The sequence below is a fragment of the Ammospiza nelsoni genome, chromosome 20 (assembly GCF_027579445.1).
Source record: "Ammospiza nelsoni isolate bAmmNel1 chromosome 20, bAmmNel1.pri, whole genome shotgun sequence".
Classification (NCBI taxonomy): domain Eukaryota; kingdom Metazoa; phylum Chordata; class Aves; order Passeriformes; family Passerellidae; genus Ammospiza; species Ammospiza nelsoni.
The window spans coordinates 7,609,477-7,634,342 of NC_080652.1; the positions used below are offsets into that span (position 1 = coordinate 7,609,477).

Sequence of the window (24,866 nt, forward strand, 5' to 3'; positions counted from 1 at the left end):
GTTCTTTGTTTCCTTAGATGGAGTCTGCTCGTAAAGCTTGGGAAAACTCTCCGAGTTTACCAGAACAGAACTCCCCAGGAGGTGCAGGCTCAGGCATCCAGCCTCCTTCCAGTGTTGGAGCTTCCAACGGTGTCAGCTACAGCTCTTTTGGTGGAGTTTCTATGCCTCCCATGCCTGTGGCATCTGTAGCACCTTCTGCATCTATTCCAGGTACCTGCAAACTGCAGCAGCATTTGCATTGTCTGATTGTTATCTGGGAGCCATCCTCTGGTTCTGTAGATGAGAGCATGGTGAGAAGAGCTTCTGTGTAGAGTAACTGGCTGGCTGGTGTTTGACAGATCCTTAACAACCCAGGCAAGGCAGAAAGAGGGACTGTCTCCCCACTTTAAAGAATGTCACTGGTGAAAGCTTAATACAAAGACAGCTTTCCCTGTGTAGTGACAAGTGTCTGATGTCTGAATAGATCTTGCTTACCCTTTACTGTGTGCCCAGTAGAATAGAAGGAAAGAGACCTCTGGCTGAGAGGCTTCAACAGTCCCAATATCATTGTCAGCCATTCCTCTGCTTGTTTTGCCTTTGAAGCCACAGATTCTGAGCACTTTTTGCTTTTAGCAAAACAGCAACTGGCTTGTAGCTCACGGAACTCTGGGAAGGGGGGAAGGTGTTGCTGCCTTTTAGTTAAAGGAAAAGCTTAACTCAGTCATGTTAGTGTGTGTAATTAGGGAGAGTATCTGGAAAGAGGAAATGTACTGGGATTCTCTCCATGGGATGACTCTTGGGTCCCAGAGGGCTTCTCATGTATGCACTCTCTTTCTCATGTCTCAGTTCAGGAACAGAATGAAATGTGTAGTGACTCTGTTGTTAGCTTTCACTTGGTGAACAGATGGTTCCAAGTCAGGTGATTTCCTTCCTCACCCACCCTAATCTTGCTGCTTAATCCTGTGGTTCACATCTGCACAAAAGCACAGGAGTGGCACAGCAGTTACTAATTGGTGCCACCCTTGGGGTGAATGTGGCTCTTACATCTTATGTGTCAAGGCCTTAAACACTGTGTTTGCTCTTTCTGTCTGTCTGAGCTGCAAAGATGAGATTATTGCAGAGCAGATTGCTGGCATTTAGTTCAGAGTACAGGTTACCAACTTCTGAGCTGCTAGTGTCTGACTCTTTTGTGGAGGTGGGAAACCTGGGTTTACATTTAGCCTCTGACAGGAAGATATGATTAATTCTCAGCAATCCTGCTACTGCTGATGTTGGTATGTGGATTTAGGAGCTTTACAGACACTTTCTGAATGGGTGCTATATTTGTGTTAACTTGCTGAGAGGCAGGAAATAGTCTTGACCTGCAGATCTCTGCAGTCTGCTGTGGCTGCATCTCCCCTGTACCTTGAATTGACAGCCTGCCTTTTGTGATGTCCAGGTAACCATATTCCACCCCTGTACCTGGATGGGCACGTGTTTGCAAGTCAGCCCCGCCTGGTCCCTCAGACGATACCTCAGCAGCAGAGCTACCAACAGGTAAGGGAGCAGCACAGCTTGCACGTGGTGTTTCAGGGATTGTTCATGGTGGCACTTAAGAAACAAGGAGTAATTTTTCACTTTCATAGCCCAAAGGAGCTTAGATGGGGCTCCCTTTAGGTTCCTTGAATGCTGCCTCGCAGTGGGTGTCAGAGTTTAGTGGAACCGAAGGGAGGGAATTGAGGAGTTTTCCCCTTCTGTACCAGTGCCCTTGGACTGGTTTTAACTGAAACAGATGCTGAGGCCTGAGTGAGATGAAGTGACTTTCAGTGAATTCCCCAGCCAGTCAATAATAATGAGTAACTTCATTAGTACATTGGGTGTTGATAGGGCTGGGGAGAGCTCTTTCAAAGTGGAGTACAGGCAGGTGAGAGCTGGGATTGTCACTGCCTGCTGTGTGTGAGGAGCATGTTGGTTCCCTCATGTCCATCAAATGCCTCTTGCAGGCATCAACCTCTGGGTGCCTGGGCACTGTGTTCCCAGTGTGTGCTGCTGTTCTGGGGAATGATGCAGGGCTGGGTGACAGCCCAGTGTAGGTAATTGTCACTGCAGATTGACTCATGCAGGAAATGGATGGGTTTCTAACAGCCCTGGAGAGTTTCTGGCTCGTCTTGTACCTCTCAGTCATATTAATTTCTTCTGCAGGCTGCTGCTGCTCAACAGATTCCCATTTCCCTCCACACATCCTTACAGGCCCAAGCTCAGCTTGGACTGAGGGGTGGTCTGCCTGTGTCCCAGTCCCAGGAGATGTACAGCTCCATACAGCCCTTCAGGTAACTGCTTCCTGTTCTCCTTTCCTTGTGGCTTGCTCTCTTATGTTCCTGATGTTTGAGTACATTGGTCAGATACCCCACACTCATCTTCCCTTTCCCCTTTGTTCAAATGCTGTTTCCTTCCCCTAATAACAGTGCCAGTGTAGGGAGCATGAGACTGAAAAATCTGAATTAGTAGTTAGTGCCTCAAAAGCCTGAACACCGAGGTTTAAACAAACAACCCTTCTTATTTGCTAGAGCTGTTGGAATCTTTAACTTCTGATTTTTTCCTGCTTTGCAAAACTGCTGCAGACTTTAGGTAACCTGAATCCTCCCTTAACTGCTAATGCACAGGTTGTTTTGTGGGATATTGAAACATAAATATCAGATACTACACAACATTGTTCTGTTGAATATTCTGGCAACACAAGGATGTGGTTGTAAAAGCTTAAGAATGGAAGTAAAAAAATCCTGGTAACTAAAATGGAAAGTGGCATCACAGTTTATTTCTAAGCTGTCAGTTTAGTTGTCTGACAACTGATGGCAGGCCAGATACGGTTTGGCAGGGTGTGCTTGTACAGTCTCCAAAGGCTTTGTGCATCATGACTGAAGCATGTTTTTTTCCTGCAGGTCTCAGGTGTACATGCACCCCAGTCTGTCCCAGCCCAGCACCATGGTCCTGACAGGAGGCACTGCTCTGAAGCCTCCATATTCCGCCTTCCCAGGCATGCAGCCCTTGGAGGTGGTGAAAACCCAGTCTGGGTCCCCCTATCAGCCCATGAACGGAAGCCAGGCACTGGTTTATGAGGGGCAAATAAACCAGGCTGGTATGGGAGCCTCCCAGATGATGGACTCTCAGCTCACACAGGTTAGGAGCAGGACTGGCGAGCCACTCCTTTGGTCCAGGCTAATTCACAGCCACATGTTTCTGAGGATGGGTTGTAACATGTCTGTCTGAACTAAACTCTTTGTAAAGAGGCGGAAGATTTCCCCGAGACACTGTTCTGTGAACCATGGTTTCACATATGCAGCACCTTATTTAATGAGATGGTTGCTCATACCTTGTCTGTCCCTGCTGAGACGTCATTTTGTCACTTGGAAGTCAGACCTTCCAGTGCTGCATGCATAGGAGGCCATGATGCAATGGTTGTCCTAAAAGCACCTCTTCTGAGAGCCAAATCCCAGTCATCTCTCCCAGCACCTCAGCTTCCAGGGCAACTAGGAACTTGTATTAAAGGCTCATCTGTCTTCTCAGTTCATTTGTCGTCCAAGTCTTATTTACAGCTTCAGCTGATCTGTTTGGCAGACTCCTAACAGGAATTTCAATGTGTGAAAATGTTTTAATAAAGCATGGTTCACATAAAAACATTGAATTCTACTGTGGCCATAGCTGTGTTTGTGGGCATGTGCTCTGATTCTCTGGAGAAATTTGATAATTTTATTAAACTCATCTTACGTTTATCTTGTGCAACTTGTTAAGGTTTATTTTTTGTTTCAGAGGGATTTTTATGTTGTGGCTGACGTAAAGAGTTAATCCTGAAAGTAACTTAGGTGAGGAAAATACAGAGAACACTGGCAAATGAAATATTTGAAGAAATGCTTTATCCATCATGAGCAAGTAACTTGGTTTCTTTTGCCAGCCTTAGATTGGTTTATTTATTTATACTAAAATGTTGATAGAACCTCCCAAATCCAGCAATTGTGAGAAAATCAGAGGGAACAGGGGGTGCCTCAGCCCTGAGCTACAGTATTTTTTTGTAATTGCTCTTAATTCTATCCATCATTTGTTTGAAGCTCACTGTGAAACATGGAACTGAGGTCTCCATCGCTTTCTCTGGAGGTCCAGTCCTCAGAATGTTTTGGTGTAAGAGTGTAGGAGATTTTCAAAGCTGAAAACAAAGCACCTGACACTGCACTGACACTGCCATTGTATGAAGGGAAAACAGACCCATGAAGTGACCATGAGGAAGACTGGAGAACTGGGCTGTAGGAATGGAGAACAGCCCCCATCCATGGGCAGTTAGGTTAACTTGATGGCATGTTAAAAACCCAGCTGATCCAGAGTGTTGGCAGCACTGCCAGAACATCCATTTCAGTGTGAAAGTCCCTCTGTTGCAGTCATTTGCGTTTATTCCGTGCCAGACCGCGCTGTTTGGGAGCTTCCTTTTGGCAAGGCTGTGCTTTCAGGGTATTGGGAGGCAGCATGTCAAACACGAGACTGTTACTGCCTTTAAGGTAACTACATGTCCTTGTCACACAGCTGACAATGCCTGTGCCTGGCTCCCAGCTGCCTCTGCCCCGCTACGGCTCTGGCCAGCAGCCCCTGCTTCTGCCACAGTCCATCCAGCTTCCCCAGGGGCAAAACCTGCCTGTAGGAGCTCCCCGAAGAATCCTCCCTCCTGGATCCCAGCCTTCTGTTCTTGCTGCCAGCAGGGAGGTAAGGATTAACTCCTGGTGCTGCTCATGGCATTCAGTAACCCCTCCTGCATTGAAGTTTGACTCCTTGCTTTTTAAAGGGGAGAATGGCTTGTTTGGGATCCTTAAATATCCAAGCCAAGGATTGCTGTTAAAATGAAGGAACCCATTTCCCCTCATCTCCAAAGTGCAAGCCAGCAGTTTTCAGGTTTTTGCTGCTGGTCATCATTCTGTTTCCAGGGAGCCACATCCTGCCTTGATCCAGTTTGGAGTCTCCAGTTTTATTACATGTTTACACAGGTTTCCCCAGAGTGCTTGAGGGGTGGTGAGCTCCAGACACAGTTGGAATACTGCCCAGATATTTCACTCTGTTGTGAAGCTTGTCCATTTGAGTAGGTATATTAATGTCATGTCTGGTTTGATGGATTCATATCATAAGTTTGTCTTACTCTAGGGGAGAGAGAGCACAGCAGTTAACTTCCAGGTTCTGTATTTGCTTGTGCTGCTGGCTTGGTGCTTTAATACAAACAGATTATTTCACTTACAAGTCTCACTTTCTTCACCTGAAAAATATTTCTTCTTTTAAATGGGCATGATGGGGAGAAGGGCAAACATTTGGCTTGAGTTTTTATATGAAGTAATGAGCGATTTGTGAATGCAAAGATGATACTCTCTCTCACTCATTTTCCTCTGTAGTCCTCCCAGATGGAAATGAAAGGGTTTCATTTCTCCGATGGTAAACAGAGCATGTCCTCCGGAGGGTCAGTCCCGTCCCCACACACGTACAGGTGAGACCTCCACACAGCTCGGGCTCCTTAGGATGGGAGAGAAACGTGGTGCACCCATCATCCCTGCACGAGATCACCTGGCTTTTCATGTCTAGAACATGCTCACCTCAGTCCAAGCACTTGTGTCTAAATGCATGGTCATGGCTTTCATCCTGGGTGTGGGCCAGTGTGTGTACCTGACCTGGTGCTTTGTGGGAAGTGCATGAAGTTCCTTGTTCACTGAATCTCAGAGACACGTTGGAATTGGTGTGTGCTTTTGTTCCCTGTGAAGATGGGAAATCTGAGGATCATTGAATAAATGTTTTTGGTCCTGAAGATGAGAGTGTTCATGTCTAGACACATCAGGTCATCGAGGCTTTTGCAAGACTAATTTATTGGTTTTTTACTCCTAACCGACCCGTGTGTTGTCATTTGGACTGTGGAGCTCACTGATCTGCACAGCACAGACTCGTGCCCTGTCTATTGCTGCTTTGCTGTCTTTTTTTTTTTCTTTCACACATGAATAAGGCTCTCATTCCATTGTAGAATTTACTCCATGAATGTTGTCGACTCTTCGATTTCCAGGCCTAGCTCTGCCAGCCCCAGCGGGAAGCCGTCGGGACCAGCAGTGAGCATGGGCTCTGTGCAAGGACACTACGTCCAGCAGGTAGTGTACCTGAGTTCTTTGTACAGCCCAAAAATACCTCCCTGCTACACTGTTGTGCTTGTGCCTTGGGCTGCAGAGAAAAGGCAGAAAGGGCTGTGTAACTGAAGCTCCCTGTGGGAGTTGTTTTCCCTTGGGTAGGTGGGTGTTTTATTGAGTCCAGGAGTAATTCTGTGTGATTTGAAAGTCAGGAGAGATTAGTTATAAGTTACTTGCATTGCGAAATACACGAAACACTGAGATCCTTAAATGTGAGGTGTTACAGGAGCAAATTCAATGTCCTGCATGAATGATGGTCACAGTTTGCTTGTTCTGCCTGCCTAGAGGTGTCTGTCCTAGCTAATGCTTTGGTTTTTGTGTCACAAGGCAAAGCAGCGGGTGGATGATAACAAAGCCAGTCTGGGAGCAGTGAAGCTGCAGGAAACAGCCTCCACAAACCAGATGAAGCCAGTGCGCACAGGAGCGATCAAACCTCAGGCAGTCAAAGTGGAGGAGAGCAAGGCCTAGGAGCACCTGATGCCTGCCTGGTCCTGCTGCCTGAGAGGCACCACAGCTTAGACTGGACCCCACTGGATCTCCTGAAAATCTCACCAGATCTATCCCCACCCCACACTGACTGACTACAGCAACATCATTCAAGCCCCTCTCCCAACAAAGCAGTTTGAAACAGTGGATATGACATTGACCTGCTTGCTTTAAAACAAACCAATCATGTGACTTTTAAGTGGCTTTAGCCATTTTTTTTTTATTTTCCCCCCTCCCCATGCCCCATCCACAGGTAGCTGTGATTGCTCACTTGGCAAAGCCCGTCCTTCTCCTTCCCTACTTCTGTCTCAGCAGAGTGGCAACTGGGGGAGAGGGGTTTAGTTTGAGGTTTTTCATTTTAAAGGCAGCTGAGGTTTTTACAAAAAAGCTGTATCTTTGTTTATAGCTGAACTTTTATATGTTCTCTCATTCCCCCCCTTCTTTCTGCTTTCCTCATTCCTTTCAAAAAAGAATTCCCTTCAGCTAAAATGGTGTTCTGACAAAACTCTGCTTAGTTTTGTATATGGTTCTGTGCTATGTTGAGAGTTTGAGTTTGTTTGGGTGTATTTCCCCAGATGATTTAGCCTTTCAGACTATTTGATTAAAAAACACAGGACAGATAGGACATCTGTTAATTTTTCAGTATTTTTGTTTTAAGCTAGAGGCAGTGCTTGCAGTAGGAGGAAATGTGTACTAAGGATACGTAGTACATCAGTGCATAAATCCTGAAACTTGCACCACTTCAACACAGCTTTGGGGTGCTTTGCGCACAACAAAATTTAGCATTTTCATTTTAAGGAAAAAAAACTGAAACCACCAGATTTCTGTTGCAAGCTCATACAGGTCTAGGTGTTAAATTTTTCCTTTTTGTGCGTTTCAGGTTTTTTTTAGTGACTGCAAAACACTCGCCAAAATGTAAATCATAGATTTACAAAGTGTAACGTTTATTAGGAAGAAAAAAATTCTCACAGCACATGGGTCAGAAGAGTTGGCTAGAGCCAACGGGTCTGTATGGACTACTTTTTGTAGTTGTGATGCTCTCATGCTCCCTGCCTTGGCTGCTCGAATTCTTCGTGTCTCCTGAGACTTGTCCTATATTGTGTTCACCCTCGGGGCTGCTCTCCTAAGCTTTGCTCTTTTCCCTGAGTCTTGCTTTCTATTCCTCTATTCCATGGCCTTTTGTAAAATTTGCATAGAGATACGTTGATAAGGGAGCCCCTCTGCAAGGCACACTTGGAACCTCCTGGTTTGGGTTGGAAGCTCATGGTTCCCGAGGCAGATTGGAAAAATCCTTCTCCTCTCCTTCCCCAGGTGAACAGCAAAGGGTTCTTTACTCTGATGCAGTTGCATATAGTGTGTGTACAGCATCCTCACCTCACCACTCCTCTCCAGTATTTGATGATCTACACAAGGAAGATCCCAGTGGAGAGGTTGGGTTTTATTTCTTTGGCTGTTTGGTTTTGGTTTATGTGAGTGTGTGTGTGTGCGTGTGTGTACGTAGCTTTTTTTAGGACGGACCTAAAAGTTCCTGAAAGGACTTGGGAGTCTTTTACCTGATGGTAGTCTAAAGTAAAAACTACTTTCAGCTAACTTGGTTTGTGTTGTTTAGCTCTTTCAAAATATAAAGTAGGCTGGTCACTCTGAAGTGAGGGACAGAACTGTTTTTGGAGATGGTGGCTTGCTCACGGGCTGTGTGTCAGCCTCTGCTGCATGGCAGAAAGTCATTTGGTGGTGGTTCCAAAGAAGATATTTTGAACAAAGAATGTATTGGGGAAGGGATCTGAAAGGTGTTCTTGTTTCTTTGTTTGCTTTTTTTCCCCCCTCCCTCTGCCCTTTCTGGAAAAAGATCCTTTGTAACTTTGTAAGGATGCATTTGAAGTTTTAAGCTAGGCATAAATATGATTTTTATACAGTAGCTTTAAAGAGCTTAGAAACCCAAACTAACTTAGGCATAGTAATGTCCCCTCTCCATAGGTGTCCCCATGGAACATGGCAGAGAACCCGAAGGGAAAGGGATAGGATGGTACTTTAAGAAAAAATAAGAGCTCTTTTTTTCTTAGGTTTTATGGATTTTAATTTCAGAGCAGAGTGTGCCAGCATCTCTCTAGCATCCTCCTTAAAGTACAGGGTTTGAGATTTAGTGACAAATATTTCCCCAACCTTCAGACATCTCCCAGATCTGCATCCTCATCTGCTAGTCCTGCTCCCAGTGTTTTCCAAAGATTGCACCTCCAGTAAGTCATCCCACCCTTGTTTCTATTTTCTCCCTTGAAATACCATTAACAGCAGAATTGTTTGTTTGAGATTTTTTTTTATTATCCTTCTGCCCAGCTGGCCCTAGCTAATACAAGCCCAGAATCTAACTAATGGCTAAAGAGACTTACCTGAGCCCTTCTCATCTCTTCCCTACTCTAGACACACTACTTCAACTTTACAAAGACACTAACCTCCTTCCTCCCACCTGTGTGACTTCAAAATGGTCAAACGTGTTGGAGAAACTGGGTTATTGCAAGATCCAAGTTACTGCAGTCCCTCTGGTGTACATGCCATCAGAACTACAAAACTTCCTGTTGAAAAAGGTCACCCTTGTTTCTCTTTTAATCCCTCCATTCCTTCCCCCAACAGATAAAACACTAGAATTTATTTATACGTATTTGATGTTGTAGGTCTAGGTGAAAAAGTAATTGTTTCACTGCTCTATTTATATATTATGTCTGAATTATTCTGTGCAGGAAAGGCCAAGAAATGCATGTGAGCTTCATTCCATTTCTCAACTTTGCGTGACTGTCAGCTGCAGTTGGCAAGACTCTCTCTCACTTAGTGGAGTTTTGTGTGATGGAAAGCAGTTTTAGAGCCCAAATTTCTACGGTGCAATATCCTTCTCTGGCATATATTTTTGCTTGTTTGTTTGATTGTTTGTTTGTTTGTTTAAAGCTAGTCCAAGGTTAGTGCAGTTTGTGGTGCTCTGGAGTTCAAAAGGAAAAGCCTCTGATCCTCAAAGGAGCAGAAAAGCCAAGGGAGCTGGAATGGTGATAAAAATCCAGCATGGAGAGGAGGATGGAGATGCACAGAATGGATCAGTACAGTTACAGAAGGTCCTTCTGCTTGCTGTCTGCACTGTTGAAGAGTTGATTTATTGCTGATTTACTAATTTGTGAGTTGCTTTTGCTTTGACTGGAAGTCAGCTACCAAATCTGCTGGGAAAGGTGCAGGGTGCAGTGGGAGGGAAAGGTGGAACCCCTTTGCAGCAGGAATGTTGAGAGGCTGAGTGCTGCTCTTGTTAGCAGAGGGTCTGAAGCTCCTGTGTGATCAGTGCCCTGCCATGGCCAGCAGCTCCAGTCCGTGCTGCTGCCCTCACCCCTTTTGCTGTAGCTCTTCATTTAAAAACAAATCAACGTTCAAGTCTGGAAATTTAAAAATAAGTATTAAAAAGGCACTCCAGCATATTTTAAAAGACAAGCAGCACAGTCACCAGTGGCACAGGTCTTGCTGTTGATGTCCCATAGCTTGCTCCTGGCTGTGCCAGCACCTCTGGATGTGTTTGCTGCCCCTTGCACTCCCGTGTGTGGTGTTCACTCAGAGCCACTCACTCCATCCACACCTTCCTGGCAGGAATGCTGCAAAGCCACAAGCTGCCCTGTGCTTGCTGTGTATTTAGAGATAAGTATTCCAAATGAGCTGAGTGTTTTTGCTGTTTCTCACCTCTTGGCTACACCAGTCACGTTGCAGCCAGCACCCCTGCATGCCAGGACCTCCTTCTGTTGCATTTTCTTAACCCTCCCTTTTGCTCCAGGCTGGTTAAGCACAGGTTAATTCCTTGTAGCACTGGTTATTTTTTATTCAGCAACCCAGTTTCTTCATAAGAAAGTTGCATTTGTGAATAAAATTTAATTTACAACAACCACCAGCGTGCTTAGTTGTGGCACATGGACAGAAAAGTTGCATTTTGCCAAAAAAAGAGACAGTAGAGTCCAGCTATTTTTGTTGTTTATTTGAATCCGAAGACCACCAGGTTTTCCAGTGGCCATAGACACTCCCTTGGGTTTAGTGGCTTGTTCTGGCTGCTCCAGATGTCCTTGACTGTCCCCAGGAATCACAGCTGCAGCAGTGAGGCGCTCACCCCTTAGCATGTCTTAGGCATTGTCCTTAGCTGGAATCCTCCCTCTGGTTCTGTAGGAATTGCATTTGTTGTTTCTCAAGGGGATACTGTCCTCCTTAAAGCTTTTAACTTCACGACCTGTATAGTAAATTTTTTTTGGCCTTTCCTCTCTTTGTCTTTTCATGTAGACCAGATATTTGAAAGGGCAGACGATGGATAATTGTGTAACGTGCAACCTGTTTATATTTTTTGGAAACTTTAACTTGGACCGGAATTCGAATCACGGAATCACCAGGCCAGTTGCGGCACACTCTTTATTGCCCTTCTCCTCGTTTCAGTACCTATTGTTTCTCCTTTCAAATATGTGATTGTATTAGCTCTTTCCATATGAAAGAATTCTCCTTATTTAAATAAAAAAAAATTTAAAAAAATAAAGCAGATTATGCTTTTCTCAAATTCCCCAGTCCCTTGTCTGGTTCTTTTAGTTATTAATAAAAAAATCAAATCCAAAACAAAAAAAAACCCCACCCAAACAAAACACCCACCCGCCCCAAAAAAAAATATTGAAAAAGAACAAAAAAAAAACCGAAAAAAAAAAACCAACAACAAAAAGCAGACCCAATAAAAAAGGAAGAAGCTAAACACACAGCACACAAGCCCCAGCGGCCGGGTCGGTGATTATGACCGTGATGCTGGCGGGTCCCTCACAGCCGCCATGTCTGGGAGACGGGGCCTGTTCCCGCATGCGGCGTTGCCATGGCAGCACTTCCTGGTTCAGCCCCGTGCGGATGCGTGCGTCTGACGTCACATCCGGCATCGGCAGGTAGGGGCGGGTGGAGCGCGGCGCGCGGGAAGGCCACGCCCCCGGCGCCGTGTGGGGCCGGGGGTCCCGGTTCCGATCCCGATCCCGGTTCTGGGCTTGGTCCCGGTCTTAATCCTGATCCTGCTCACGATCGCCGTCTTGCTCGATCCCAGTCCTAGTCCCGATCTTAATTCCGGTCCTAGTGCTGGTTCCGGCCGTGCTCCCGGTCCCGCTGGTCACTCGCTGCCTTCACTCCCGTAGAGCTGAGGGGGGTGGGCGAGGCCCTGGGGAGGCTGTGGTTGGTGCTCCTCTGCCCCCCAAAAACGCCTAAGAGAGGATCGAGGGCTGGATCCAGGGTGGGTGGTGGGGCTCGGTGTCTCTCTGAGGGCCACCTGAAGGGTCGGAGATGCCACCCGAGAGCCTAAAGGGGGCACAGGGCGGGGTGGGGGGCGCTTGCCCTGCTGCCCCCTCATGAGGGTTGCGGAGGTTTGAGTGTACCCCGAGGAGGTGCTGCTCACCTGCCCTGGGCCCCGCTGTACCGCAGGGCCTCCATCAGGGGCTCCCGGGCTCGCAGGGCGTGCGAGGGGGTGACAGAGCCCGGGTGGGGGCACAGCTCTGCCCTGGTTCCTGCAAACCTCAGCTCCACGCAGCGCTTGTGTTCTGTAGGCACAGAGAAACCAGGCCAGTGGCACGGCTCTGGATGCTGGTGATGTGCTCGCATCTCGCTTTGTTCTCCCCTGATCAAAGCCTCGCTGATGGATTTGTTCTGGTAACTTTCCGTTGTGTTGAGGTGAGGAGGCATGGCACGGATTCTCTGCTATTTTCTGACCTGGCTTTTAGCACTTCTGCTTAAACAGCACCTGTACCTGTGCTCCAGTAACAGCACCAGTAACCAGCTTTCTAATGCAGAGGGCGTTTGGGGGATTTGCTCCTCCCTTCCCCAATCCCAAAGAAATACCTCTTTTTGTAAGGAAGTAATTTATTTGAGGTTTTTTTTTTTTTTTTTTTTTTTTTTTTTTTTAAGCTACCTGGGCTCTAAATAGCTCAGTTAGTGAGGTCATCTGGTGCCTGAGCACATGGGTTGTCCATAGTAGCATCAGAATTTGGGCTGTGAGGTTTGCTTTGCTCAAAGCAGAATACAGGCTGGAGAATGAAGCTGCTGTGTTTCTGCAGAACCAGTGTAAGAATAAACAAGGTTTCTAGCTTACTACTGCAGGCAGAAGCAGGGCAGATGAAAAGTGTGTCAGTTCAGTAACTTTATTTTTGCAGCTAGTCCTGAAGGTAGAATAGTAACACAAAAACATGAAAAGCAAGAGAATTTTGGGAATTAAATTACCATGAGCTGCCTGTAGCAGAAATCAGGCTTGATGCTTTCTGTGAGCCAAAGGGTGACTGCTGTTCTCTTCTGCTCTCCAAGGTTCAGACAAACCTCTGACAGGATGCTGGGATTTCTGAAGGAGCCAGTTGTGGTCACTGCAAAGATCAACGTGAGCCTTGTGGCACTGACTGTGATGGGATTAATGAGTCGTCTCTGGGGGCTTTGCTATCCACGGGCTGTGGTGTGAGTAATGAGTTTCTTTTATTCCTGAATGACACAGACTTGTTTTTCAGACATTTGTGAGCAAGAATGCAGGAGCAGAAGAGCACAGCCTGACTGATGTCAGCCTCTGTAAATCATAGAAACACAAAATCCCAGACTGGTTTGGGTTGGAAGGGGTCTTAAAGCTCATCTTATTCTGCCCCCTGCCGTGGACAGGGACACCTTCCACTATCCCAGGTGCTCCAGCCTGGCCTTGGGCACTTCCAGGGATCCAGGGGCAGCCACAACTTCTCTGGGCACCCTGTGCCAGGGCCTGCCCACCCTCACAGGGAAGAATTCTTTCCTAAAATTCATCTCAACCCACTCTCTGTCAGGGTGAAGCCATTCCTGCTTGTGCTGCCATCCAGGCTCTTACAGTCTCAGCCCATCTTTCCTGTAGGCTCCCTCCAGGCACCACAAAGCCACAATTAGGCCTTCTCGTTTCCAGGCTGAACAATGCCAATACAGTGATAATCTTTCCCTAATTAAAATCCTTGAGGAAAGCCTCAGTGCTTCCTTGCATTCTTAGCTCTCTACCAACAAACTGATGTTTGCTTTCTGAGTATCCCTGCAGGATCATTGCTGTTAGATTTGACACTTTTCTGCCTCTGGTGTTTCAGTTTCGATGAAGTTTATTACGGCCAGTTTGTTTCCCTCTACATGAAGAGGATCTTCTTTGTGGATGACAGTGGCCCACCCTTTGGCCACATGCTGCTGGCCTTGGGAGGTAGGGTCTCCTGGGACTGGGGAGTGCCTGTTGCTTGTTGCTGTGGAAGAGAGAGGTGCTGGTTAGAAATGAATCATTAAATCCACTTTGAGGAGAAAGCACAAAGCAAATGAGAGCCTGATGCAGAGAGAATTGAGTTTTCCTTTATTTAGGATGGTTAGGGGGCTGTTGCATGAATAAAGGAGGGATGATGAAGCCATGTATCCATCACCTCACTTTATCCAATCCTCTCTCTTGGATTTTTTCCATCACCTCTCTTTATCCAATCCTTTGTACAGTGACCAGAATCCAATCCTTTGGAGAAAGAGAAAAGTAAGATGAGAACTGCTAGTGCAAGAAATAGCCTCAGTTCCTTTCTGTACAACATCAAAGTGTCTGTATGGGAGGGAGGGATTAAATATACATCTGACTTTGTCACTGAGAATCCCTTGTTCCCAATTTATAGTCTTTGTGCCTCTGCACATTCTCAAGTATTCCTGCAGACAGAACAGTATCAAAGAGGACCCTTTTGGGAAAGAGGGCCTTCATGCAAGGAGAAGCTGTGTGTTTGGGAAATGGTTCCCAATTTAGCACCAGGTTTTATATGTGCTTTGAGGCTGGAAATTCTCTTGTTTGTGTTGTAGGTTACTTAGGAGGATTTGATGGAAACTTCCTATGGAACAGGATTGGAGCTGGTGAGAGTTGTTTTTAACTGTGTCATTCTTTAGAGAAAAGAAGCAGAATTTCAGCAACTGACAGATTCCTTTTGCTTGTCTAGTGGAAATAACACTTTCCCACCACCTTCACTTGTCTTTTTAAACAAGTCTTCTGCAGGTCTCTAGCACAAGTTAAAAGCACTGTGAACTCATAGCACAGGCTTTCTAAATCAGCTAAAACATTTAAGCAATACAAGATGGACAAATCAGTGCAAATAGGAGTTAGATTTCTCTAACAATCAAGAAATTCTGTGTTGGTCTGTCCTCTCTGCATTGTGTCTCCAGCCTGGTGGATCACTGGTTCCTGTGTTCTGTTTCAGAGTACAGCATCAATGTTCCTGTGTGGTCCCTGCGACTCCTGCCAGCCCTGGCTGGTGCTCTCTGTGTGCCTTTGGCCTACCAGATTTTGGCTGAACTGCATTTCTCCCACTGTGCTGCACTTGGAGCTGCTCTTCTGATTCTCTTAGGTGAGATTGTTCAACTGAGCCCTTCATACATGGGGAGAAGAGTTCCTTTTCCCCTTAGGAATGTTTAGGGTTATGTCACTATAGGACACAAAAGAACACAAGCTCACACTGCTGTTCTCAAGGTGAAGAAAAAAGAGAAGTTTATTTTCTGACTCTGACATTTATAGTTTTCTAAAAGTGACAGTGGATTGGAGGGTGACAGTGACACCTCTCCAATGACACTGGTCAAACTAACAGTCTGTCAACTCTTTCCTCTTCCATAAAGGAATGCAAAGCAATGAGTTATTTACAGAAAGTGTGTGAGAAAGTTGACTACAAGAATGTCAACATAAGAAAACTTAGAAAATTTTAAAAAACCAAAGTAATAGGGTGGAGTAGCACCTCCCCAGGAAATATGAGCAACAGATCAGCCCTGGCCTGTGCCAGTCTGTGCTGAGCCTCCCTGGTCTCCTCCATCCTCACAGCCCTGCAGCAGGCTGCCCTTCTGGGCTTTATAAAAGTTATTTTCAATATTAACCAAAGCAGGCAGCCTTAGCAGCCTCACAGGAAACCACATTTCTTGTATTCAAGGAGGCCTGAACTCCCTTCCTCAGAGGTTTACAAGGTGAGTTACAACATTCTGGCATTTAACAGCAGGACAACTCAACTTAGAGTCAGAGCTCATCAGATTTCTTCAAATCCAAACTGCAGCAAACCAGCCTGTGTCCTTAGCACTGTGGTTTGACACTGTTCTGGTGTGTACAACTAGCTGGTTTTGTTTTCTCTGAGGGGCTGCTGGCAGCTGCCTCAAAGGGAAAAAGCCTCTCAGCAGCTCTTTAGCAGCCTGATAAGAGAAACCTCTCCTACCCACCAGCTTCGCTGATTCTGGCTCATTGCAGCTCCCTTTCCTGCAGATCTGCTGTGGTGCTCATTGCTTGCTGTGCTTGCTGCCTGGACTCTCTGCTTTGAGAAGCACCTCTGCATTTCCCAGCACTGATTTTCTTTGCTTTGTAGGAAGTGCAGCAGCTTATCAGCCTCCTGATAACTTCACTGCTTGCCCACCTCTTTGTCTTGGAAGCAGTTATGTCCATGTAATTTGCTCCTGCTGGAAAGTTTTTGTCCCTCTAAACCCAGCACTTGCCCATTACAGCCAGCAGGAGCTGTCTGTCCCTAAAAAGGAAGGTCCTTTTGTTGAATAACAGTGTGATTGTCTGAGATGGCACTTGCCTGTAGACAAGTTTATCTATTTTTGTGTCTGTCTCTCTTTTCCAACAGAAAACTCTCTGATCACTCAATCAAGGTTCATGCTTCTGGAATCAATATTGATTTTTTTTATCCTGCTTGCAGTTTTGTCCTACCTGAAGTTCTACAATTTGCAAAAGCACAGGTAAAGCTGGATTGTCTCCCACATGGAGATATTGTCATGGTGACTTTTTTTGGCACAAACTGTGTTTTTCTATGCCTCTTAACCGTTCTGAAACTCACTTCACCTGTCTGTAAAATCCAATGCTTCACCCTCTCATATGGCTGCCCCAGAATTTTTCTATTTAGCAGTGTTAAGGACTGCTTTTACTGTTTGCAGGGTTGTCTTTTTCAATTTTAAAATAGAAATAAAATCTCTTGGGAGCATTTCTTTGCCTACCCATATTTTTTACTGGAAGGTTTCCTTCTGTGCACAGAAACACTGATGATAACAAGTCACTTAATTTTCCTTTGTGAGTGTTTACAGGCACTGAATTTAGAGATATTTGTCTCTTTTGTTCTCTGATCCTTGCAGAGGATGAACTAATCCTTAATAAAGTAAAATTATTGTTAAATTGAGCCTAGCAAGTGATTTAATACATTTATCTTTAAGTTCCTTCTCTGGAAGCTGGTGGTTTTGGCTCCTGCTGACTGGAGTAGCCTGTTCTTGTGCAGTTGGGTAAGTGATGGTGTCTTACCTGGACTTTAATGCCTGCTGTTGAAGAGAATGTTAGAATATTTAGGTAATTGTGTGGTTTTTTAACCATGTGCATTTTTATGCACTTTCAGAGTGAAATATATGGGCCTGTTTACCTATATGCTGCTCTTGGCCACTGCAGGACTCCACTTCTGGCACATGATAGGAGACCAGAACTTGTCAAATGTATGTAGCACAGCATGCAAAATATATTATTTGTCACTTTTCATTGCAGAAGCCTTTGAAGCCCACAGATAACAGTGCAGTCTGTAGCTGGCTTTTGTCTAAAATTCCTTGTCTGGAAACCCTCCTGTCATAGCACAGCTCCCAGCTCAGTTGCTGGGGAAGATGGAATTAAGTTTAACAAAAATATGTGTGTGTGAGTGTCTTTTCTGCTGTTTTCCATGTCTTGGTGATGTGTGACTCAGAACATGCACTTGTCTCACACACTCCTGCCAGCTCCACTTCAAATCCTTGTCCACAAAGTCACAGCTGAATGAGAGCAGTGGGGAAAACTTAGAAAAGACAAACAAATAAAGTTAAGTGCTCTGGAAATTTTTATATCTAGAGCATGAAAGAAGTGAGCTTTCTCTGTTTTTCCAGGTTTCCTTGCTGTGCCATTTTCTGGCCCGGGGTCTGGCCCTCATCATCATCCCCATGGGGCTCTACCTCTCCTTCTTCTATGTTCACTTGGCTTTGCTCTATCGCTCTGGGCCTCACGACCAGATCATGACAAGTGCTTTCCAAGCCAGCTTGGAGGTAAAAGAAATGTGGTCTTGAACTGATTTATTAGAGACAAGAGGGGAGAATGTTCACTATTAGTTTAATCCTGTTCCTTTGATCCTGCAGATTTTGCCCCTTTTATGTCATTTAACTATTTTGCTGCTGTAGTACTGCTTTAAGGTGAAGCAATAATGACTGAAATCCTAATAACAGATGAAAACCTTTTCCCAGTGAAGCAAGAAAAATATATTCACTCTTCTGCTGAAGGTTTGTCCCTTCCTGCAGGAAACTCCACAGAAGTAGATACAGTACTGAACTCTCACATGGTGACATGGCATACTATAGGGGTATGTCTTTTAGAACGTGGCTTTGGGGATATTTCCTGAGACCTTGTAGTTTTTTAGGTGTCGGTGTATTTAATATCTATCGAGTATGGTGCTGCAAGACTTGATTTTAGTAGATAAAACCAAATGAGAAGACACTGTGTGAAGATACTGCTGTGTTGGACTGGGATGTGACTCAATGGAATTTAAACAGCCTCTGGGTTTTTTCTTCTTCTTTGTACTTCCCCTGTCCTTGCCCTTCTCAGGGTGGGCTGGCTCGAATCACCCAGGGTCAGCCCTTAGAGGTGGCCTATGGCTCCCAGATCACCCTGAGGAACGTGCTGGGCAAGCCCATGCAGTGCTGGCTCCACTCCCACACCAACACTTACCCCATCAGGTGAGGAGTCTGCCTGGGTCTCTGTGGGGAGGGTCAGCTCTGCTTCTCCACCTGCCAGTCCAACTGTAGCAGTTTGGGTGCTGGCAGTGTTTTCACTGATCCTTCAGAGTCCCTGTGCTCTGTAGGGATGATCAGTGATGTGGTGCTGGTTTGTGCTGCTGGCACTGGTGAGCACAGAGCTGTGCCTTTACACCTCTGGGGGGTTTTGTTACTCCCTGTGCAGGTATGAGAATGGCAGAGGGAGTTCCCATCAGCAGCAGGTGACCTGCTATCCCTTCAAGGATGTCAACAACTGGTGGATTGTCAAAGATCCTGGAATGTGAGTATGCAAGAGATTTAAATTCAACCTATATGCTTCAAAACTCAACCAGGGCTTGGATTGGATTGGACATAACTCTTCTCTGCTTATGGGTGCAGAAGCCTGGTGTGATCTGAGCAAGTGATTGCAGCTCTTTGCACAATCCTTCTCAATGTAGTAAAAACATTACTGAGGACTCTAAAATCCTGTCTGAATTGCTCCTGCCAGAACATGGGCTGTGCACAACTGGGACTTGAAAGACTCACAAGTCCACTGGAGATTCTTCAGGTGTTTTGCATGAAAGGGAAGCTCTGCTTTTTGAAATGTGAGTCATGATGTTAGAGTGTCTTGATGAGTTTTATCAAACTTGAATAAGTCTCAGAAAAGAGTAGAAAACACTTTTGAAACATGAGTAGTTCTTTGTGTTAGAAGTGTGGAATGAGCTGTGAGATCTGCCACGTAGGGAAGGATTCCAAGTGGTGCGTGTACCTGGGGCCTGGTTTGTGCTGAAGAGTTTTGCCATTGTCACTGTCAGTGCAGAGCAGGACTCTCTGTCCTTGTTTTGTCAGTAAAAGCCTTTGAGTGACATAATTCCATACTGATCAAAAAGTTGCTTTGTAGGTTTCTTATGTTGTTCTAAGAACTGTAGAAAGAGTCCTATCAGAAGGACTGTGTGCCATTAAAAGTCATATCCACATTGGGAAAGTTTGTCCATGGTCCAAACCTTTCAAGTAGGGACTCTAACAGAACCACAGACCCCAAATATATTAAAATTCTTCAAACTCAGAGGACTCCTATGAGCATTGGAGGGTGTGAAGTTCTTCTATGGAACAGTAAAATATAGGCAGCAGTTCAGTGAATTGCAGTTCCCCCTTGCCATGGCCCTTTCCAGAGGCCAGGTGAGAGTTTATATGGTGTTAAAGCCATTGATCTCTCCTACAATTCTGCCAAAGTGACACCTGCTGTCGTGCAGCACCCATCAGACTCAGTGAAGCACTCAGTGATTCACACGAGCCACCAAACAGCTGTGTGACAGTAATAACCTTAATTCACTCCTGACTGACCTGGATTCAGAGCACTGACCTAATGCCTGGAGTGTCAGTATCCCATTACTGATCCTCTGACTCATTCTGCCCTTAACTCACCTTTCCCTTGATGAGCTTTGCTTCCATTCTGGTACGACCTATATATATTGTTTTAATTTCTCATTTTCTTACCCAAATTTCTGTCCCCACCTGCAGCTTCTTGACCCAACAACTTGGTCATGACAAGGCTGTGGTCTATATAAAGATGTTTATAATTGAACCATTTCCAGTTTAACCATTTGCTGTTGGGTGTCCCTCCCCAGGCAGCAGCTGGTGGTGAGTAACCCCCCCCGGCCCGTCAGGCATGGGCACATCGTGCAGCTGGTCCATGGCATCACAACTCGCTACCTCAACACGTGAGTCCTTTCCTCCTGCTCTGCTCTGCCCTGCCAAGCCTGCTGCCTCATTCTGCTGGCTTGGCTCTCAGAATAACCACTCAGTGACCTTGCATTCAGATATGCCATATACTGCCTGTTATTTGTGGATTTTTACACCAGTGTGCCTTGGAGGGACCTCATGTGGTTAGTGCCATATGCCATCCCTGTGGCCCAGAGCAAGGATGCTGTGTGCTTATTTATTTTTTCTGATCGACTTGGCAGTGGGATTTGATCCTAATCACAGACTTCTTAATAGTTGCTTACTGCTTCTGTTCTTCCCTACTAGTGGCCTTTAGAGGAGTTCATAGTTGTTCACATTTCATGGTAGTTCTGCAAATTCCTAAATAGACTTCCCTCTATCAGTCTTCGTCCTCACCCTTTCATTGCCCCCACTCTGGACAGGTGCAGAAATTCAGCATTTTGTGTGACTTAACCCAAATCCAAGTGCACTGACTTTGATGGCATGCCCCTACCTGAAGGATGTGTTAGCAGGATGTGCTGGAGAACCTGGTGTGCTGTGGCTGTTTGCCAGAGATTCCTTCCTGTTTTGAAAGCCTGCAGTATGAAGTTGCCTCCTGACTGCTTCCCAAAGGGCATCTGTGTGTACTTGAATATCACTCAGATTAGGAAGGGGGTTGTTCTGAGCTTGGGTTTTTGCTATGTCCCTTCCAAATCTAATTTGTTCATTATTGGAAACCCCAGTGAACAGCGTCTCTGTTTGTCACAATCAGTGCTTGTTCTTCAGCCTGGCATCACAGGCATCTGCATTGGCTTCCTCTGAGCCTGTTCCTGGCAGCTCTTGCTTGTGGGGAATGCTCTCTCTCAGAGTAAACAGTGCTATCCCAATAAATGAGTTACTTTTTGCTTTATTACTGAATCCAGTCTAAGCCAATTCCACATGGGTTTGCTTTTTATATGTATTTGGGAAATGGTAATAGAGGACCTTCCTTTATTTGTCTTCTAGGCATGATGTTGCTGCTCCTCTTAGCCCTCACTCCCAAGAAGTTTCCTGCTATATTGATTATAACATCTCCATGCCAGCACAGAACCTCTGGAGAGTGGTGAGTGGTCAGAGGGAGGGGAGGAGCTGATCATGCTCCAGCAGAAACAGCTGAGACAACGTGGGTCAAAATCATCTTTCTGTTGTAGGAAATTGTAAATCGTGAGTCTGACACGGACGTGTGGAAGACAATTCTGTCAGAAGTGAGGTTTGTTCACGTGAACACCTCTGCAGTGCTAAAGGCAAGTGAGTTATGTTTATTTGCCTGTAGCTTTTGCTTCATGCAGTTCTTGTACTCTCAAAAACTCTGCTCCAAAATGGCTACACCACTATAACGAATAACCAAGTAAGTAAATTAAAAAGGAAATAATTGCTCAGTACGACAAAAAAGCGTGTTTTGGGTTGTCACACTGGTACTCCATCCCTCTCTTATCAAAGGTGTCCTGCTTCTCCAGAGGCTGTGACCACTCTACACTCAGCTTACAAACTGATGCTGAGTCTATGTGCCTGTGAGAGCAGCTGGAATAATTAAGGATCTTTTTCTTCACAAAGTTTGCCAGAATCACTGATTTTATGGCTGTAGCATTTATTGAGATTTTTTTTTTGTGGTGACTCTTCACATATTTTCTAGCAGTCCCTTGCTGTCATCCAGTGCTCAAGCAGAATTTCTTCCATCCTGCAGTTCAGATTGGTAGAACTTTCAGTTTACAAGTTCACTGTTGTCCTTCTCTTTTAGCTCAGTGGAGCATCTCTGCCTGAGTGGGGATACCGGCAGCTGGAGGTGGTGGGAGAGAAGCTGTCCAAAGGCTACCACCAGAGCATGCTGTGGAATGTGGAAGAGCACAGATATGGCAAAAGTATGTCTCAGCCATGTTCCTGCAGCAGGTTTCACTTCATGGTGGTGGGAAGGTGGTACTGTGTGTGTTGGTTCTACCGTGGTGTCAGATTCCTTACAAAGTCCCTTCAGGTGCTGTTGCAGTTGGGTGATGTATTGGAGAAGGGCTCCTGGGAGAGTGAGGAGCCTGTGTGCTCTCTCCCCTTTCTGCCTGTTATGTGGTTATTTCTGAGCTTTGCTGTTTTCTTCCAGGCCAAGAGCAAAAAGAGAGGGAAGTGGAACTTCACTCCCCCACACAGATAGACATCAGTAAAAACCTCAGTTTCATGGCAAAATTCACAGAATTGCAGGTGAGTGTCTTGTTATCCCCTTCATTTTTCCTTCTGCTGCAGAGCAGGAACCTCGGCATTTCTGCAGACTCTGAGCCTGAGCATTCATTGTTTAATCCTTGCTGATAGTTTGGCTTCATCGCTGTAAAAAAATGTTTCTGAATGCACTTATAAGGGCATTAAAGACCTGGGCTGTCCAGTAATGAATACCCAAGTGATTGTGTAACAAAAAAGGGGGAGGAAAATTGGTTGGGCACCCAGAAGCTGCCTGAAACTGAACTGTAATATGTGGTAAATGCAGTGAGTAGTGTTGATGCCCCTTACTATATTTGTAGAAATCCATTAAGGAAAGTGCATTATTTAATAACAAAATTTTTAAATTGTATTGATCAGTATCCATATGAAATATGTAAAATATTTCTCCACTCCCAGCTTAGGAACTTAACATCTTATATCTGGAGCTGTTCACCCATGCCTGCTGTCCCACCTGTTGTTCCAATGCTGAATCCTTCTGCTTACCTTTTTTTTTTCTAGTGGAAAATACTGACATTAAAAAATGAAGACACAGAACATAAGTACAGCTCCTCTGCCCTGGACTGGATCACAATGGACACCAATATTGCCTACTGGCTCCACCCCACCTCGGGGGTAAGTACAAGAGGCAGAAGTAGTTGTGAAGCTTTTGAGAAAGCAGAACAGCTCAGATGTGAGCCCCAGGAGCAGGAGTCAGAGCAGGGCTGCAGTTTCCAGCCAAGGACTTTCCCTGTATTAATATATTTTCCATGAGGGGTGTGTTATTTGTTTTAGCATGAGATACAGGTTTGACAGTAGTTGCTTTTAATTAAATTATGTTTGCTTGTACCTTTTTTTAAAAGGTAAATTGCAGTTTAATAGTTTCCATTATTGATTTCATTTAGAAGATGAGTTCATCTCCAATAGCATCCTTTAAATGCTTTCCATTACACAAGAGTCCTAAAGCAGCAAAGTTTATCAACCAGCTTTGTTCCAGGTTACTAGGCAGGCTCATTCTGGAGCTTAATTTAGCAAGTTTGTGTAGGTAATATTTAAACTTACCTAAAAGAACCACAGCATGTTCCTGCTTCTGGCATAGACCCTCATGTATCCTGCAGGCCCAGATCCACCTCCTTGGGAATGTTGCCACCTGGGCTTCAGCTAATGCTGCTGCTCTGCTGTACCTGTGTCTGTCCCTGTGGTACTTGCTGCGGCGGAGGAGGAGGATCTACGACATCCCTGAAGGTCTGGCTGCACTCTGTGTGTGTCCAGGTGGAGCCTTGTGCCTTGCTCTGCTCTCAGGTGCCATCTCCTGTCTCCTGCAGATGCCTGGCAGCTCTGGATGGCAGCAGGAGGCATTTGTGGTGGAGGCTGGGCTGTGAATTACCTGCCTTTCTTCCTGATGGAGAAAACACTTTTCCTGTACCACTACCTGCCTGCTGTCACATTCCAGATTCTCCTGATTCCTGTGGTACTGCAGCATCTCAGCGATCACCTCTGCAGGTATTTGGCTCAGCAGAATAGTTCTCTTGAACAGGACTGGCACAGCTCTTTCTCCAGGGCTGCTGCAGGGAAAGCAGTGATTTTTCCAGCAGTGATTTTTCCAGCAGTGGCCAAACTCTGTCATTTGCCTTTAGGGAAGCCAGGCACAGATCTTTTGGATGAAGTGTTTGGCCAGCCTTGATGTAACCTGAGTGCTCTTTCCCTGTCTGATCCCAGATCTGTGCTGCTCAAGAGCATGTTCAGTGCCCTGGTTGTGGCCTGGTTCTCCTGGGTGTACTTTGTGTACTGCACCTTCAGCCCCCTGACCTACGGGCAGCCCGCGCTGGCGCCCGCGGAGCTCAGGGCCCTGCGCTGGAAGGACACCTGGAACATCCTGATCAGAAAGCAGTGACCACTCCAGCCTGGCTGCAGCAAGGGAAACACTTGTGCAAAGCCAAGAATTTATTGTTAATATCATGGAAATCTTAACAGTCGCTTCAGGTATTTGGTAGTAGTCCTGATCTAATGATTACAGGAGGAAATAAAGGAATGCTGTTACAGAAAAGGGCTCAGCAGTAATACAGCTGTTCTGAGCACAGTTCCCAGTTTCTGCCCTTCTTACATTCACCCCTCACTGCCCCTCAGGGTGTGAAGGTTGCTGCCTTCAGTCAACAGCATCCCAGCTCCTTTGCTGGGAAGAGCTGCAAGAATTTCTTCTCTTTCCTGGAAATACTGTGGTGGTTTCTTCCTTCTGGCACTACATTGCACTTAGGGCCATTTCATGTGTTTCCTATCACTGTGGTCTGCAATCTCATTATATGCTTACTATAAATGGACTCTTTCCAACACATCTGACACTTTTTTCTGTTTTCTTTGTTATGCCCGAAACCTGGGTTTTCCCTCTCTAAAGCTGTTCATCTTTAACAATCAGTAACTGGCCCTGCAGCCTTACAGCATCATTCCATGACTCCACTCCTCAACAATGCATTATTTGCCCCCAACTTCCAATGCTCTGCTATCATTTCTATTTATGTAAACACAGCATTAAGCTACATTTATAAATAGTTCGTTCTGCATAGA

At 45.6% G+C, this 24,866-nt stretch overlaps 2 protein-coding genes across 9 annotated transcripts in view; both read left to right on the forward strand.

Annotated features, from left to right (window-relative positions):
* The window catches only part of PRRC2B (proline rich coiled-coil 2B), a 46,266-nt gene extending 35,073 nt beyond the window's left edge, over window positions 1-11,193 (forward strand). For 4 of the 7 annotated variants that reach the window (XM_059486499.1, XM_059486497.1, XM_059486501.1 and 1 more), the window contains exons 25-32: window positions 18-210; window positions 1,418-1,515; window positions 2,161-2,288; window positions 2,898-3,135; window positions 4,528-4,704; window positions 5,379-5,470; window positions 5,996-6,116; window positions 6,480-11,193. In XM_059486499.1, the coding sequence (XP_059342482.1) occupies window positions 18-210; window positions 1,418-1,515; window positions 2,161-2,288; window positions 2,898-3,135; window positions 4,528-4,704; window positions 5,379-5,470; window positions 5,996-6,116; window positions 6,480-6,620 (1,188 nt within the window). In that variant the 3' untranslated portion in view covers window positions 6,621-11,193. Of the gene's footprint in view, window positions 1-17; window positions 211-1,417; window positions 1,516-2,160; window positions 2,289-2,897; window positions 3,136-4,061; window positions 4,304-4,527; window positions 4,705-5,378; window positions 5,471-5,995; window positions 6,117-6,479 lie in introns of those variants that run through there. The other 3 variants (XR_009419788.1, XM_059486502.1, XM_059486503.1) reach the window with 3 other exon arrangements.
* Window positions 11,194-11,695: 502 nt separating this feature from the next.
* Window positions 11,696-24,352, forward strand: POMT1 (protein O-mannosyltransferase 1). Of its 2 annotated transcripts, none has more exons than XM_059486611.1 (21): window positions 11,696-11,895; window positions 12,206-12,329; window positions 12,957-13,100; window positions 13,739-13,845; window positions 14,469-14,519; window positions 14,861-15,007; window positions 16,262-16,373; window positions 16,842-16,907; window positions 17,018-17,111; window positions 17,529-17,684; window positions 18,238-18,368; window positions 18,592-18,687; window positions 20,015-20,107; window positions 21,093-21,189; window positions 21,278-21,370; window positions 21,865-21,985; window positions 22,216-22,313; window positions 22,827-22,940; window positions 23,423-23,549; window positions 23,630-23,807; window positions 24,024-24,352. In XM_059486611.1, the coding sequence occupies exons 3-21, from the start codon at window positions 12,979-12,981 to the stop codon at window positions 24,196-24,198; spliced, it is 2,178 nt and encodes a 725-aa protein (XP_059342594.1). In that variant the 5' UTR covers window positions 11,696-11,895; window positions 12,206-12,329; window positions 12,957-12,978; the 3' UTR covers window positions 24,199-24,352. The 2 variants fall into 2 exon arrangements, with proteins under 2 accessions (XP_059342594.1, XP_059342595.1); XM_059486612.1 differs by having other exon boundaries at window positions 11,744-11,811.
* Window positions 24,353-24,866: the final 514 nt, after the last annotated feature.

What these genes read in the sequence shown, in the direction of transcription:
- POMT1 (XM_059486611.1), top strand. Translation starts at nt 12,979, where the DNA reads ATGCTGGGATTTCTGAAGGAGCCAGTTGTGGTCACTGCAAAGATCAAC. An exon ending in TACAATTTGCAAAAGCACAG is followed by an intron (nt 16,374 to 16,841) that starts GTAAAGCTGGAT and finishes TTTATCTTTAAG; the next exon opens with TTCCTTCTCTGGAAGCTGGT. An exon ending in GAGACCAGAACTTGTCAAAT is followed by an intron (nt 17,112 to 17,528) that starts GTATGTAGCACA and finishes CTGTTTTTCCAG; the next exon opens with GTTTCCTTGCTGTGCCATTT.